Source organism: Tamandua tetradactyla, chromosome 15 (assembly GCF_023851605.1).
Source record: "Tamandua tetradactyla isolate mTamTet1 chromosome 15, mTamTet1.pri, whole genome shotgun sequence".
Taxonomy (NCBI): Eukaryota; Metazoa; Chordata; class Mammalia; order Pilosa; family Myrmecophagidae; genus Tamandua; species Tamandua tetradactyla.
Genome location: NC_135341.1, coordinates 78,038,251 through 78,054,865, shown reverse-complemented (window position 1 = coordinate 78,054,865; position 16,615 = coordinate 78,038,251). Strand labels below are relative to the sequence as shown.

The window sequence follows — 16,615 nt, the reverse complement described above, 5'->3', positions numbered from 1 at the left end:
CAGACACAAGCACAAACTGTGACACAAATACGTACAGACACAGCATAAGGACACTGACACAATTTTTGCATATGATTTTAGATGATTTGCAGGGGCTGTTGAAACTAGGCATAGAACACAGGTTAACAACCTCAGATGCGGGTTTATTGTAAGCAACACATAATGAGTCTAAAAACTAAATATTTTTAACCTGCAGAAATACAGTTCCTAGACTTTGCTGAGTGCGATCTTTTTGGAAAACAGATGTACACAGTATATATCCATGAGAAGAGACATGGACATGCTAAAGGTTGACCTCCGAGTGTGGCATAAAGGGCGATTTCTATTTACCTGTGTTTTCTGACTAAACAAAAGGCATGTTTCTTTTTTTGCAAATAGAGCTGCCTTGTCCTGGCATTCCCGCGGACTGGGTGCTCCCTCGGCTGCAGGCGCGGCCCAGCATGCCTGCCCGCCTGGACTTTCCGTCGAATGGGGTGGAACAGACAATAGACAAGCACACATAAGACATGGTGACAACGTGGGGCGAGGACGGGCCTCTTAGACCGGGTGATCGGAGAGCCCCTCCCGGGGCGGAAGAACTAAAAAATCAAAGCGCCCCGGTAGGCGGGGCGGTGCAGCCCCGGGACGCACGGGGGAGGCGGTGCGTGCGCGCGCGCTCCCAGAGCGGCGGCGGCGCGCACGGGCCCGCCCCCGCGGGCAGCCTCCCTCAGCGGACGATGCCGCCGAAGAGGCGGCGGCGGCGGCGCGCTCGGGCGGTCTGAAGCGGCGGCCGACTGCCACGGGCCGGCGGCGCGATGAGCTGGGCGGCCGCCCCCGGCTCGGGGCTGTGAGGGGCTCGGGGCCGGGGGTGGGCGGCAGCAGCGCGGCGGCTGGCGGACCCTCCTTCCTGGCGGCGGCGGCGGCGGCGGCGGCGGCGGTGGTGGCGGCCATGCGCGGGACTGCGCGGCGGGGGCCGCCGGGCCGGGGCCGCCTCCCGGGGACCCGCGGCCTGAGGGCCCCGCCGCCGCCGCTGCTGCTCCTGCTCGCGCTGCTGCCGCTGCTGCCTGTGCCCGGAGCCGCCGCCGCCCCTGCCCCGCGGCGCCCCGCCTTGCCGCCAGCGGCTGCGGGGCCCAGCGTGAGCCTCTACCTGAGCGAGGACGAGGTGCGCCGGCTCATCGGTGAGTTGGGCCGCCTTGGCCCGGGCGGGCCGGTGCTGCTTCCGGCCGCCGCCTTCCCAGCCCGCGCGCAGTGGACCACGGGCGAGCCCCCTCCCGGCCCCCAGCGCCCCCGTCTAGCCCCGGCGCCGCGTTCGCCCCCGGGCCCGGCCTCAGCTTGCCGTGCTGGCCGGGAGGTGTGGTCCCCGCCCGGCCCCCGCCCCGAGCCAGCCTTTGGGCCTCCATCCTTCTTCGGCGCTGCCCGGCCGCAGGCGGCACCCCTCTGCCGCCGCGAGAGACCCCTGACCCATACCTTTCATCGTGCTTACGACCATTCAGTCCTGTTTTCTCTATTCCCTAGAGTCAGGCGCCCCTACGACCTTTCTTCCCTGCCCGAACAAAGTTTCTTTGACCCTTCCTTGCATTAGGGCCTTGGATTTCGGATAGATCGAAATTCACGTTTGAGACCCAAACCTGCAAACTGTGCGGTGGTTTCGCTGCCCCAGCAGAGGCCACCCTACGGTGCTCATTCTCTGTGGTTATCCTTTTAAAAAAAAATGGAAGTTTATAGGGGCCGCAGATGTTCGTGGCAGCCTCCAAACCGTGGGACCAATAAACATATTTTAAAATGAATCACCAAGAGCAGACCTTTTAGCCTCTTCAGTGCCTTTTTGGCTCTTGTCACGGATGTGTGGAATTTGGGCTATTCCGGTATTTCTGAGCCCCTCATCTTGGATACCTTGAACGGAAAGGAGACCTTGACTTTGGGTCAGTTGTTGGTCCCATTCTAGCTAATTAGCTTTGTCTTCTGGGCAATGAATTTTTAAAAATAGTGTTTTTCCCGTTGGGACTTGGTTGATTTCAGAAATGACCCCCTAGAGAAAGGTCTGATAGAAATAGCCCCAAAAGGAGTCTTTGGCATTTGGTGTATACCTAGACATAACACTCTTTTGTGTATTCTCATAGTCTTTCTGTTCCATTGCAGGTAGTGACATAGCTGAATATTTGAGGTGGGGAAAAATCCTTCTCTTAAGCATCCATTATCTGTCAGTCTTTTTTATTTTTTTCCTTTCTGTTAACTTATAGAAATTTCTTAAGGTCTCTTGAGATCCATTCAATGTTGGAATTGCTTTTAGCGGACTGTTTCGGCATTGTTACAGATAGGGTTTTAAGTGTTTAAGAACGCTGTGTTTTTGTAATGTCATGTCATTCCTTAATCCTCTGTAATCTATTAGTTGAATTAAAACTGCAAATTGCGTTAGTACTTGGGATCTGAGTCTTAGGAGAAAATAACTAATGCTTATAAATCAACTCATATCATATTAATTTAGCAAATTAATGTATTATGCATGGTTTTGTACTTTTTTTTTTGGCTAAAAGCACTTCTATAATTTGTGACTTTGTTTATGTGTTCCTTCTCTTCCCTAGTCACTGTGGGGGTGGAGAATAGGAAACAACCTGGAGTTGACAAAGATTGAGTGCCTACCAACATGTACCTGCCCCTAAGTGCTTTAGACTCTATTTTCTCTGTTTTTCTGGTGACTCAGTGAAATAGGTATCATCCTTATTTTAGACATGAGGAACCTGAAGCTTTGAGGAACTTGCTTAAGGTCACACAGTTTATTATCTTTTTTTAAAAAAATCAAACATAGTATTGATAGGGTGTGGTCAAAGTTTTTTGAATGACTTGAAGATATTGGGTACACAGAAGTTTGATTATGGCATGATGGAAAAGAAATCATTGCTAACCAGTACCTGAAATGATGTGTTCATTACCTTATTCAAAGGTAGACCAAGAACTAATTTTCTTGGCTTATATTCCTGGCAGAGGAAGCTCTTGATGAGTGTCTCGGTTTATGTTCAGGAATGAACTTTTCGGGGGGAAGGGAGGGATGATCACCTCCCTAAAGTCCCTCTTACCTGGGGCATGAGGGGCCTCAAGCTGTATTTTCTCTAATGCAAATAGAGTTGACTTGTCCCAGTGGGTCTCTTGACTAGCCATCCTGATAGATCCAGGTCCTTTTCCTCCCATACCTTCCCATCACCCCATTCATTCTATTAATGTATTGGCTGCCCTGGATGGGGAAGAACAAGCAAGTAGGGTTGAGATGTGTGTCAGGCATCCTAAGTTCTCAGACTGAAGTTTCCCACAGAAACTGTTATGATGTTAAGAGTACTTGAAATAATATTTTGGTACCATATTTTTGCATGATTATGAGTAAAGTGCCTTCTGAAAGGTGACATGGGAAACAACCATCATTTTATAAAATTTCTAAAACAAAATACATTTGGAATTTCAGGTAAGAAATTATAAATTGACGTTGACAATGATGACCTTATAAATTGAACTAATTGCCCTTGATGTATGTTTTTGTCTTAATCAAATTAATACATGCCTGTAGTTTTTAAGAAGATCAAATAGTGCTAAAAGCTTTAAACAATCCCCAGCATTATCTTGCCTTTGGCTTTTTATTGTTTGGGCCCTACTTTCCAGAGACAGCTACCGTCTCAACTGTTTCTTCTATTTATGCATTTATTTTTTCTGTTTTATATTTTCATATTTCTAAATCAGTGTAAAGTGAGTTTGACTTCCTGCGTCATAATTGAGCTCTTATCCTGTTTTCTCTCCCAAGTCCCCAAATATAACCACATAACATTTTTTTTGGTAAAACCAGTAGTCAGTATGTACTTTATTATGTGCATATTTACTGTTCACTTCTGAGTTAGTGACCTATGATTATGTTTTCTTTTCCTATACATTTTTTGTTTTTCCCAGAGTAAATAATTCTTTTAAACTTTTCAAAATTAGTTTTCTATTTCTATGGCTGTATTCCCTCAAATACTCCAATAGGTATGTTAAATAACATTTGATAATTTTTCCAGGTATTCTAACAAATCAAGTCATCTATCAGTTCTGGTTGATTTCTCTGATTGCCTCTTAGAGACTTCATTAGCAGCCTTCTGTCCTCAGTTTTTTGGGAGATTTACTATCCCTTCTCTCCTGTCCTGGATCCTGTTTCCTTCTTGGTTTGCTTCTTCGTTTTGCTAAAGTACACCCTCAGTAGCTTCCTAAGAGAGGGATAAATTATTTGAGCTCTAGCGTGTCTGAAGGTGTCTATCTTATCCTCACGTATCACACATGATTATTCTGGATTTAGAATGTTAGGTTAAAGATAATTTTCCTTACAGTTTTGATGGCATTTCCACACTTTTCTGGCTTCAAGGATTTTTGATGAAAAGTCTAAATTTAGACATTCTGATTCGGTTTTGTGTGTGTGTGTGTGTGTGTGTATTTGAAGCTCAGGTTTTTCTTTTTCTCTGGCATTCTGAAATTTATGATAAGCTTTTAATGTGGGCTTTTTCCTTTTCCTTTTTTCTTTTTTTTTCCTTTGTTCTGGCTTAGTGGGCCCTTTCAATCTAGAGATTCACATCCTTTTACTTTTTCAGACATTTTTGTTATTTCTTTGATAATTTCTTATCTTTCATCTTTTGGGGTCCTTCTTTCTGAGATTATTGGTTTTCAATCTGGGATTGATCTAATTTTCCTAATTTATCTTGCTTCTTTTTTGATGGGGAGGGGAAGAATTTCTCAATTTTGTGCTTTAAGCTTTCATTTTTAAAATTTTAATTATCATGTTTTTAAATTTTAGAAGCTCTTTTTCTTTTTTTCCATTTTGTAGCATCTTATTCTTATTTTATGGCTGTAATATCCTCACTTTTTCTGGGGTGTGTGTTTTGTTTTTAAAATTTATGTTTCTAAAATTTCTTCTGCTTCATTCAATTTGCCTGTTCATTTTAGGATCCTTTTTTTGTTTTGGTCATAAATGTCTGATGGTCTTTGGCTGTTTGTATTTAAGAGCGAGATGCTGGAAAGTTGATTGGGGGAGAGAAATGTTTGCTGGTCTAGTAACTTCTCTTAGATTGGGTAGACTTTCATTGAGAGGTCTACCCCAGACATCAGCACCTTTACCTCTTTGGGGTTAGTCGTTGTCTGCAGAGAAGATATAGCCCGTCTCCTTCTTCTGCTATGCAGAGTGATATATTAATTGCCATGGTTTGGGCTATCTGGGTAGGGGAGGAATGGATGGTGCCACCATTCAGGCTGTAGACTTTGACTTCTGTTTTCAGTTTTCCTGCCTTTGTGGTTCTGTTTCTTCAGACAAAACTTTCAGTCTCCCCTTGGACCTGGGGGTCCATTTACTTTGAATACACCATTTTTGCAACTCCCTCTTTTCAGTCCAGAGCCTCTGGCTAGGCTTCCGAGCCGTTGGTGCTTCTAGGGCTGAGACTTTTAGTAGTCCTCCCACTACTTCCCATCTTGCAAAAGTTTGTTGAAATGTATGATCTGTTGTTTATCATCTTTCCCTTTCTGGTTTTTCTTATGGTTTAATTCCTTGTCATTTCTTAACTATCATTTTAGAGGAGGGAATGGGGATGAAGTCTTGTAGTAGTTCCATAATGTATAAATGGTAGCTAAGATTAGACTTTGACTATTAAAGAGCTACTGATGTGTGGCAGTTTTTTTTTGTGGTAACAATATTACAAGAGTAGTTGTGGTGGTTTGTAGTAGACACTTTTTAATGTGTTGCTGTTGTGTAGAAGTTTTTTGTCTGTGTCAGGCACAAAGGTGATCCCTGTGTTAGGTAGGTACTGTTATTTCCATTTTCAGATGAGGAAAAGAAACTTGGAGTAGGTATGTAACTAGTCTAATTTCCTAGTGGAGAATACAGTTCTCATGGGAAGTCCATCTGTCCAGGAGACTTCAAAGGCTTTGGGAATTTTTGAACTTGTTCTAGGCCCTGATTCATTGCTCTCAATTACTTTTTTTTTTTTTTTGCATGGGCATACATTAGAATCGAACCCAAGTCTCCAACATGACAAGGGAGAACTCTGCCTGCTGAGCCACTATGGCCTGCCCTCATTTACTCTTAAGAGCTTACAGTGTAGGCATCCAATTATTTCCTTATTTTACTGAGGAGGACCCTGATTTGGGACCCTTTGGACAGGCTTTTAGAGGACCAGCTTTTGACTCAGGTCCAACCTGAGTCTAGAATCTGTACTGCCTCTCTGCTAGCACTGGAGCAATTTGTGATTAAACAAAATACTCAAGGAATGGGATCCACAAGCTTGTTACCACTTGTGCTTGTTTGTAGTCTTAATTATTATCAGCATCTATGCATGTCTCTGTTTAATTGATAATTTTGATAGTACTGTGCTTTGTGGAAATCGAGAGCTTGTGAAAGTGGTTAGTGGCTGGGCAGTGACTGAGGTTTGGGAATAAAATGTTGATGAGTGGTGGGTATGGTATATACTGGTTTTGGCAGCAGTGGTGGTGGTGATAGGGAATCTGTAGGGGCCAAGGGGACTTCTGAGAATAGAATCTTTCTCTTTCTAATTAGAAGTTCAGTGTAATATTAATATTATGTTCAGTATTTATATTAAATACTTCTCAGATAAATACTTTCTGAAAGAGTTAAACCTTGGTCACATCTTATTGTTTTTAATAAGGTTAGTACTAGTTGAGATCATTGCTCACCAAGTAAGTCCAGTGAAACAGTTTGAAGCCTAACCAGGTACCATATTTTGAGGTTGTAAAGGGTGATTCAAAATTATTAAATTCCCTTCCTTAAGGAACTCAGAATCTTGTAGGGGAGATCAACTCCAGTATCTACAACTAAAATCCTGAAATAAGAGTTATGCTACTTACAGATTTATATAAGTAAGTTATTGTTATTTTGAGTGTGGTAAGGTGGCAGAGAGAAAGAGAGGCTTGGAGAGTTTAGGAAAGGTAGTCCAGAAAAGGAGATATTTGAGACTCATTTTGAAGGATGAGTTTGATTGAGAGAAAAGAGTTCATGTCTGGCAGAGGAAATGACATGAAAGAGACATAGAAGTATGGAAGCAGATGTGGGTGAAATCAAGGAGTAGGAAAAATCTAAGATGAAAAACTTAGACAAAACTCTGAGGTGGCAGAATATAAAGCTGGGGAAGTAAGTTGAGGTTGGATTAGGAACTTGAACTTTATCTTAACGGTAAGGAAGAGCTGTTAAAAATTTAGAAAAGGAGAGTTCATAGTCGGAACTGGATTATGGTAAAAATAACATTGCCCCAAGTGGAAACGGTGGCCTGGAGGCTGAAAAGATGGATCTGGGAATGGGATAGAGAGTCAGCCTTGTGATAATATGAGGGATCAACTAAAGCAATTGAAGGAATGGGATGGATTTGTGAGGAATTTTAGGGCGTTTGGAGAAGACTTAATGGAAAAGAACCAAAGATTAAATAGAAGAGTCCAGGGTTTCAGATTTGGGCAGCTGAACTAGATGAGCCTTGTGTTCCTCCCTTTCCAGCTCATCTTTTTCTCTTAAATCTCAGGGCAAGTGTTTGGTTGGGGAGGGTAGGGAGGGTGTCCTCTCCGCTGATAGATCTGGCATATCCTGCCACAGTACCTAAACCCTGCGGGGTTAGGGTGCTGGTGGAGCTGTAGTCAGTACCCAGCAGCAAACCCTTAACTCTAGGAGTTATGGGTGGGGTTGGTGGTACTGATGCAGGATTAATTTGAATCATGTGTTCTTCATTGGGCGCGTAAGGCTGAGACATTGCACAATTGTGGGTTTGAGTTTTTTTTCTTCATGCTACACATGTGGGAGAACTTTATCCAATTATGGGTAAACCTGTCCCCTATGAGTCACATCCTGAGTTGACTGGTTAATTCTCAAGGTGCTGCTTAAAATGCTGTTTGGGTTTTAAGGGTAGCTTTTGAAACAAATGGAATGTATTTATTTGTGCACCTTAAATTGACACGTTCATAGCATTACTTTAGAGGTTTTGGTGCTGTTATGCTAGTGTTTTGAAAAATCTTGCCAGCTATATTAAAAACAAAACAAAAACAGAACCATTAGCTACTGTGTCTGAAATTATATCACACTTAAAAGTATGCTCTTTTAGATTGTCCTTGATATAAATCAGGTACAATATTTTCTAATGAATATGCTATTCTACTAATTTGTATAGGGCCCCTTACAATGTTATGTGACAAAACAAATACATTTATGTTGCTGAATTAAATAATAAATGCTTATTGCATGATTCTTTTTTTACCATAGCTAGCAGATGATAGTGCTGAATGGTAGAATATTTTTGAAAAATAATTTCACAGATCCCATTCTAATTCTTATGTGAAATTAGGTCTTTGTTTAGGAATTGCCTGTAATTAGGGAAAAGGACGAGGATTAACATCTTGTGCTTTGTGGCATGTACTTCACATGTGCTCTGTTTTTTTCAACTGTAGGAAATAGGTGGCCTTGACACTTTTTACAGATAATACTGAGGCTCTGGGAAATCACAGGCTTTGCAGGAGGTCACAGAGTTGCGAGGAGCTGTGTAACTCCAAAACGCATGCTTTTTCTACTGTGCTGCCTCTGAAGGTTAGCCATTTACTTAGACTTCATTTAATCTGAGTCTTCTGAGGAGTTTAAACAAAATACAGGTTCCTAGACCTACCCTGAGCAATTTGTTTAGTAGATCTGAGATGGCGCCTTGCTTAATGAACTTTTTTTAATGTCATGTTTCATTGATTATAAGATGTACAGTTTTCCCACATTTGAACATCTCTGAAATTGGAACCATCTTACAATCACTGGTGAGTCATCAGTTAATTGACAGCTTTTTTCTTTCTTAGTGGCACGTAAAATAATAGTGTACTTTAGATTAAATGTAATATGTATTGTAAAAAGTTGATATTGTAACATAATTACAAAGTAGACATAATTTGCCACCTGTACATTTTTATTTTTGTGACTGTCACAACTTTCAGAGTTGTAAAATCACTAATGGTGTTTATTATTTGCCCATGTGTAAAATGTCCATGCAGGGAAGTTATATAACTGTGCTGTTAGATTAAGAGCAATAGCAGTTCAGTTTTTAGCTGGGAAGTTACTGGCAAGGAGAAATGTCAGTAGTTCTCAACCTCTTTCGTAAAAAGCCTTAGACCCTTTCTCAAGACAATAACCTTTCTCTAGCATAGATAACCACATGTACTAGGTTTTCCATTTGGTGCTAGGGGTTCTTAGATTTTTGGGGCCTTGCAGGAACCCCCGGTGAAAGCTTATGGGTGCCTCTGTGTCCTGCAAAAGCTGGTTCTGGAAGGGCAGTATTTATTGCATTCTGCGTTTGATGCAGGGATCTCCCAACTTCATAAATGATTTTTTTTTAAATTTATGTACATTAATGTAAAGCTGTAGGATTTTGACAAATGAATAATGTCATTTATCTACCACAGTATCATACAGAATAGTTTTACTGCCCTAAAAAAATCCCCTGTAAAGGAGGCATTTATATTTCAAAATTACCGCTTTCCATATTTTAAATAAATGCAATAAAACATATTATGGAAAATTTCAAACGTTCAGAGTAGACAGAATGGTATCATGAAACCTGCATGTATCCATCATCCAATTATTAATTCATGGCCAATTTTATTTCATCTGTATTTCCCCCTCCACTCCTCCACTGTCCCCTGCTCTGTTATTTTGAAGCAAACCCAGACATTATATAATTTCATTGAAAATTCAGTAAGTATCCTCAAAAGAAAAAATGTTTCTTAAAATTTTTACAAATTACCATTGTCACACCTAAGAAATTTTTAGTAATTCATAAATATCAAATAGCTAGGCTTTTCAGATTTTCCTGATTTTAAATGTATATATAGAGACTCTTCCCTGCCACCAGGATCCCTTTTTGTCCCCACCCCCTACCACACCAACTGTTTAGTCCTCTGGTGCCAAGCTCTTTATGATCCTAGGGTTTACATTAGATGGATGCTTTGCTTGGCATGCTTTTCCCAGATCTTTACATGGCTGGAGCCTACTATTAATCTTTTTCAGCAAGTTTACACACACACACACACACACACACATATGTATATGTATAGTCTATCTATATCTATATCTATATGTTTATTAGGGAGATTGTAGGTTTAGAGTAAAGTCATACAGAAAATACAGAATTCCCATAAATACCCCCATTTTTTATTAAAAAATTATTTTTTATTGAGATATCTTCATACACTATACAGTCCATCCAGAGTATACAATCAGTGACTCACAGTATCAGCCACATAGTTGTGTATTCATCACCATGATTATTTTTAGAACATTTGCATCACTCTAGAAAAAAAAAAGAAAAAAGAAAAAAACATAATCCCATACCCCTTACCCCCCCCTCATTGACCACTAGTATTGCAGTCTACCCCCAATTTTTTTTTACCCCTCATCCCTCCCATTATTTATTTATTTTTTGCCCTTATTTTTTTTTATTCATTGTCCATACCCTGGATAAAGACAGCATCACCCACCAGGTTTTCACAATGTATTCCCCCATTTTTAACGTCTTGCATTAATGTAGTGTCTTTGTTATAATTGATGAAATAATATTATCATTGTTGTATAATTATAAACCATAGTTTACATAGAGTAATGCCACTTCTTGAACTGAACTAACATTAGTGAATAGAAGTTTAAATAAATTATTTCTGATCTTTTTTTTTTTTTGAAATTGCCTGTTTTCCCAAGTCAGTTTTCTTTTTCCTGTTGTGTTCCCCACTGGGAAGTTACTGCATCTTTTTTTTTTTTTTAAATAGACTTTAATTTTTAGAACAGTTACAGGGTTACAGAAAAATTATGCAGAAAATACAAAGTTCCATATATCCTCCCCTCAGTTTTCCTGATTATTAATATTTTTGCAGTAGTGTGGTATATTAGTTACAATTGAAGAACAAATATTATTAGAATTATATTATTAATTAAAATCTACAGTTTACGTTACATTTCACTCTGCGTTGTACAGTTCTCTGGGTGTCTTGGTTTGCCAGGCTGTTTTGGCACATACCACACAACAGGCTTGTTTTAAACAATTGGAATTTATTGGTTCAGGGGTTTGAGACTGGAAGTCCAAAATCAAGGTGTCAGCAAGGCAATGCTTTCTTCCCAAAGTCTGTAGCATTCTCATATTGTTTGCCTGTGATCCTTGGTTTTCCTTGGCTTGTATCCCTGCCTTGTGTCACCTGATGATGACCTTTCCTTTTTGTTCTGTGTTCAGTTTACTTCAGGCTTCTGGCTCTTCCCCATGGCTTTCTCTCCCTGTGTCTGAATTTTTTGTGCTTAAATAAGACCCCAGTAACCTCACTCAGTGGAGTCACACAGTATCTTAAATAATATCTTTAAGAGATTGTTTATAAAGGGTTCAAACCCATAGGAATGCAGATTAAGAATTTGTCTAAATTGGGGTACATAATTGAATCTACTACATTGTTTCTTTTTTTAATTTTTAATTTTAACATTTGTTCCCCCTATTATTTTTTATCCATATTTTTTACTCATCTGTCCATACCCTAGATAAAAGGAGCATCAGACACAAGGTTTTCATAATCACAGTCACATTGTAAAAGCTATATCATTATACAATCATCTTCAAGAAACATGGCTATTGGAACACAGCTCTACAGTTACAGGTATTTCTCTCTAGCCACTCCAATACACCATAATCTAAAAAGGGGATATCTATATAATGCATAAGAATAACCAGAATAACCTCTTGACTGTTTAAATCTCTCAGCCACTGAAGCTTTGTCTCATTTCTCTCTTCCCCCTTTTGGTGTAGAAGGTTTTCTCAATCCCTTGATGCTGAGTCCCAGCTCATTCCGAGATTTCTGTCTCACATTGCCAGGGAGGTTTACAATCCTGGAAGTCATGTCCCAGTTAGAGGGGGTGGGCAGTGAGTTTGCTGTGTCTTTTTAGAGGGAGAGAGGCCACATCTGAGCAACAAAAGAGGTTCTCTGGGGATGACTCTGATTTTAAGCAGCCTTAGCCTATCCTTTGCAGGGATAAGTTTCATAGGGTGAACCCCAAGATTGAGGGCTCAGCCTATTGATTTACTTGTCCCCACTGATTGCGAAAATATCAGGAATTCTCCAAATGGGGAAGTTGAATATTTCCCCCTTTCTCCCCATTCCCCCAAGGGAACTTTGCAAATACTTCTTTATTCACTGTTCAGATCATTCTGGAATTTATTGGGGCATCACACTAACCTGGACAAACCAACAAAATCTCCTGCCTTATTCAAGGTTCCATGTACTTATGGTGTTCAGTTAAACTGACCATACAAGTTATATTAGAAAATGAACTAGTCAAAATATAAATTTTGCACCAAATAAACATTTCTCCCTTTAGTTTCACACGGAAGTTGAAGTTGTAAATACATTTAAAAAAAATCTGTTGTGGTGGCATACACACAACATAAAATTGCCCATTTTCAAATATACAATTCATTGGTGTTAATTACATTCACAATGTTGTGCTATGGTCATCGACATCCATTTCTACAACTTTTCCATCACGCCAAACAGAAACTCTATACCCATTAAGCATTAAGTCCCTGTTCCCCATCCCCACCCTATCCCTGACACCTGTAATCTTCTTTCTGTCTCTATGAATTTGCACATTGTGGTTATTTCATATAAGTGATATCTATATAGTATTTGTCCTTTTGTATCTGGCTTATTTTATTCAACATGATGTCTTCAAGGTTCATCCATATTCTTGCATATATCAGAACTTCTTTAGTTTTTACAGCTGGAAGTTATTCCATTGTATGTATGTACCACATTTTGTTTATCCATTTATCTTTTGATTGACACTTGGGTTGTTTCCACCTTTTGATTAATGTGAATAATGCTGCTGTGTGAACATTAGTGAACAAGTATTTGTTCAAGTCTCTGCTTTCAATTCCTAGAAGTGGAATTGTGGGATTATATGGTAATTCTGTATAACTTTCTGAGAAATTGCCAAACTGTTTTCCATGGTGGCTGCACCATTTACAATCCTACCAACAATGTTCAAGAGTTCCCATTTCTCCCTTTACTTTCTGTCTTCCTTCCCTGCTGCACTGAGCCCAGTTCAGGACTTGACTCATAGTAATCTCTCAATAGGCTGCTGGTTTTCAGTGCAGTGAAAGGATATGAAGTATTTAGGAAAGATTCTGGTAAAAGCTGTTTTAGTCTACCAAAGCTGCCAGAATGCAACACAGCAGAGACAGATTGGCTTTCAATAAAAGGGGATTTATTTAGCTATAGTTCTTCAGAGGAAGGGCAGCTAACTTTCAACTGAGGTTCTTTTTTACATGGGAAGGCACAGGGCGATCTCTACTGGCCTTTTCTCCAGGCCTCTAGGTTCTAACAACTTTCCCCAGGGTGATTCCTTTCTGAATCTCCATAGGCCTGAGTTGAGCTGTGAGTGCTGCGAGTGCTGAGATGAGGTATGCTGAGCTGCTTGGACTGTGCTACATTGAGCTCTCTCATTTAAGCATCCAGCCAGTTAAGTCAGACATCATTCATTGCAGCAGGCATGCCTCTTAGCCAACTGCAGATGTAATCGGCGATAGATGAGTTTCACATGCCATTGGCTCATGTCCCCAGCAAAAGAACTAGGCACCTTCACCTGGCCACGTTGACACCTGAACCTAAGTACCACAAAAGCCTTTTCCAGTAATTAAGAGCTGGGAAGTAAAATTTTCTATCTTTTCTTCTGAAGTGCTTAATCTGCTTTTAATCATATCTAGTGTATTTTTCATCTCACACATTGCAGTTTTCATCTCTAGAAATTTGATTTGGGTCTTTTTGTATCTTCCATGTCTCTTTTTAACCTTTTGAACACGTGAAATACAGCTATAATAATTGTTTTAACATCCTTGTCTGCTAATATCAGCTCTAGGTTGATTTCAGTTGATTGTCTCTCTTGTGTAGGCACTCTGTGTGTGTGGGGGTGGGGGGGGATGGGGGGTATTGTCTTGCTTCTTTGCCTGCCTGGTAAATTTTTTTGACCAGATGCCAGGCATTATGAATTTTACCTTGCTGGGTGCTGGATATTTTTGTATTCCTATAACTGTTCTTGGGTTTTGTTCTGGGATGCAGTTACATTACTGGGAAACAATCTGATTCTTTCAGGTCTTGCTTTTAAAAGACTTGTCAGATGGGACAAGATCAGTGCTGAGTGTAGGGCCAATCGTTCATTCCCTATTACTGAGTCACGACCATCTTCCATACCCCCACTGCCCCATGAATCATGAAGTTTCCTAGTCTTACTGGTGGGAACAGTTGATATTCTGGTCTTATGTACGTGCTGGGCATTGTTACCTCTTATCCTTTTATGTGTGTGATTCTTTCTCTCCTTTTGTGGCTTCCTTACATGATGCTCTCCTCTGTACTCAGCTTAATATTCAAGGCAACCCTGTGTAGATCTTGAAAGTTCCCTTTCTGTGCAGCCCTCTTATCCTCTGGTGCTTTTGTCTTGTTTACTCTAGCTGTCTTTGTCTTCCTGGTCTCTGAGCTTTGTTTCCTCAACTCCCCACCCCAGTTATGGAGCTCACCTGGTTAGTTTCCCTTTTTTCTCTGGGGTCACTTTTGTTTGTTGCCTGATATCTATTGTTTTGAAAACTGGCATTTAATATATTTTGTTTGATTTTGATTGTTTGAGGCAAGAGGATTAATCTGGTCTCTGTTATTCCATCTTGTCCAGAAGTAGAGATAACTGAGGATTGTCTTTTTGATTGTTTGTATCTTCCCTAAAGTTAACTCCCCAAATTATTTGTTAAGGAAGAGAACTTAGTCCATTTAAAGGGAAAACTATTTTAATATATGTGTGTGCACCCATATGCATGCTCCCGTGTGTCTCTAGTCAATAACATGGTATAGGAAAGTATTGGATTTGGAGTCTTCATATTTGAGTTTTGATTCTATCCCCTTCTGATATGTGTGAGTAGGCAAGTAATTGATGTTTCTGCATGTTGGGTTTCTCATATGTAAGATGGGATGCCTTTCAGTGTACAATAGGATTGCTGATACAACAGATGCTGTAATGTATATGAAAATGCTACATAATCCTCAAACCTATATTAGTTAGTGATGGGGAATTTTCATGCAAGTGAGTGTAAGGTTTTTAATAAAAACTAAAATCATAGGATGTTAGAGAAGAGAGGTCATTTAGATACCATTTGGTTGAGTGATTGTCTTCATTAGCAACATTTATTCATTCACTTATTAAACAATTATTTGAGTGTATACTTGGCTTTATTTTAGGGGATTGGGGCATATTTTGGTGAATAAAACAAATAAAGATCCCTCCCCTCATGGAACTAACTTCTAACAGTGAGCTAAGTAAGTAACTTGCCTGAGAAAAGAATTCAGGTAACTTTGGAATGTTAGCAGTTTGCAGCGCAGTCTGTTGCTGGTAGAGAGTTCTCTGTTGTGCTTTGAGACCTTGGACGTAAACGTTAACTCTGTAACTTAGCAGTGGCCTCTGAGGCTGACTGAGGTAGAGAATGTGCTCCTGCTAAAAAACACTCAACGTTGCAGTTATGAGAACTCCGTTTTTGAGGACTTGACTTACATAAACCAGATTCATAAGAAACTAATATATAAATCAGAGTCTTGATTTATCAAGATTCTCAGACATACTCTCAAGCTTATTAGAAGAATTTTGTTGAGTGGCTGGCTTCTCTGTAGGAAACTTATTAGGAAGGCCAGCAAAATATCCAAAGGTGCTTAGTAAATGAATATTGAGTTGGCTATGAAAGAATTGAGTTACGTTAATTAAGGGATGATGATGTTAAACTGTGAGTAAATTACACCGTCTCTGTTATAGGACTGTACTGCAATATGTGTATGAGGTGGTCAATCATTCTCCTCTTTAGATAGAGCAGGAACTAATGACAAATTATTTTCCACAGTATCTTTTTATCAGATACTGGAATATTCTGATACTATGGCAAGGAATGTTTGATATTTTATGTTGTAGCACTGGAAATTATAGGCTCGGATTCTGTTGCTTATTATCTTCAGGTAGGATTTGGGGAGCACTTTTAACATCTTTGCAGTTGTGTTTACAAATTGCATCCTTTGGGAAAATTCTTTTATGTTTTTTTAGATGACATATATATTGGACACGAATTCTTCTTTCTTGGCCCTACATTTTACTGTCCAGCTCTCTTTATCAATTCCTTATCTATTTGTTACAGTATGTATCACATGGGGAAGGTGACTGTGCAGTAGAAATCCATCAAAATCAAAAGTGACCTTACTTTTCCTGGGGGCACAAATGAAATCAGAAGGAAAGATAGACAATAAAGACTGAGATGGTATAATCTAGGAATGCCTAGAGTGTATAATGATAGTGATTAAATGTACAAATTTAAAAATTTGTGTGAGAAAGAACAAAGTAATGTCAATAATGCAGGGTGTTGAAAATAGATGGTAATTTATGTTTTAAAACTTTAACTTATATATGAGACTAAAGCAAAAAATGTTCATTTGGTATAAAATTTGTATTTTGACTAGTGCATTTCCTAATATAACTTATGTGGACAACTTAATTGAGCACCATAAGTACATGGAACCTTGAGTAACGCATGAGATTTTGTAGGTTTGTCCAGAG

General features: G+C 39.9%; 1 protein-coding gene across 2 annotated transcripts in view; it reads left to right on the top strand.

Annotated features, from left to right (window-relative positions):
* Positions 1-928: 928 nt before the first annotated feature.
* Positions 929-16,615, top strand: part of RYK (receptor like tyrosine kinase) — a 117,440-nt gene continuing 101,753 nt past the window's right edge. For both annotated transcript variants that reach the window (XM_077130165.1, XM_077130164.1), the window contains exon 1: positions 929-1,157. In XM_077130165.1, coding sequence (XP_076986280.1) covers positions 929-1,157 — 229 coding nt within the window. The remainder of the gene's footprint in view (positions 1,158-16,615) is intronic.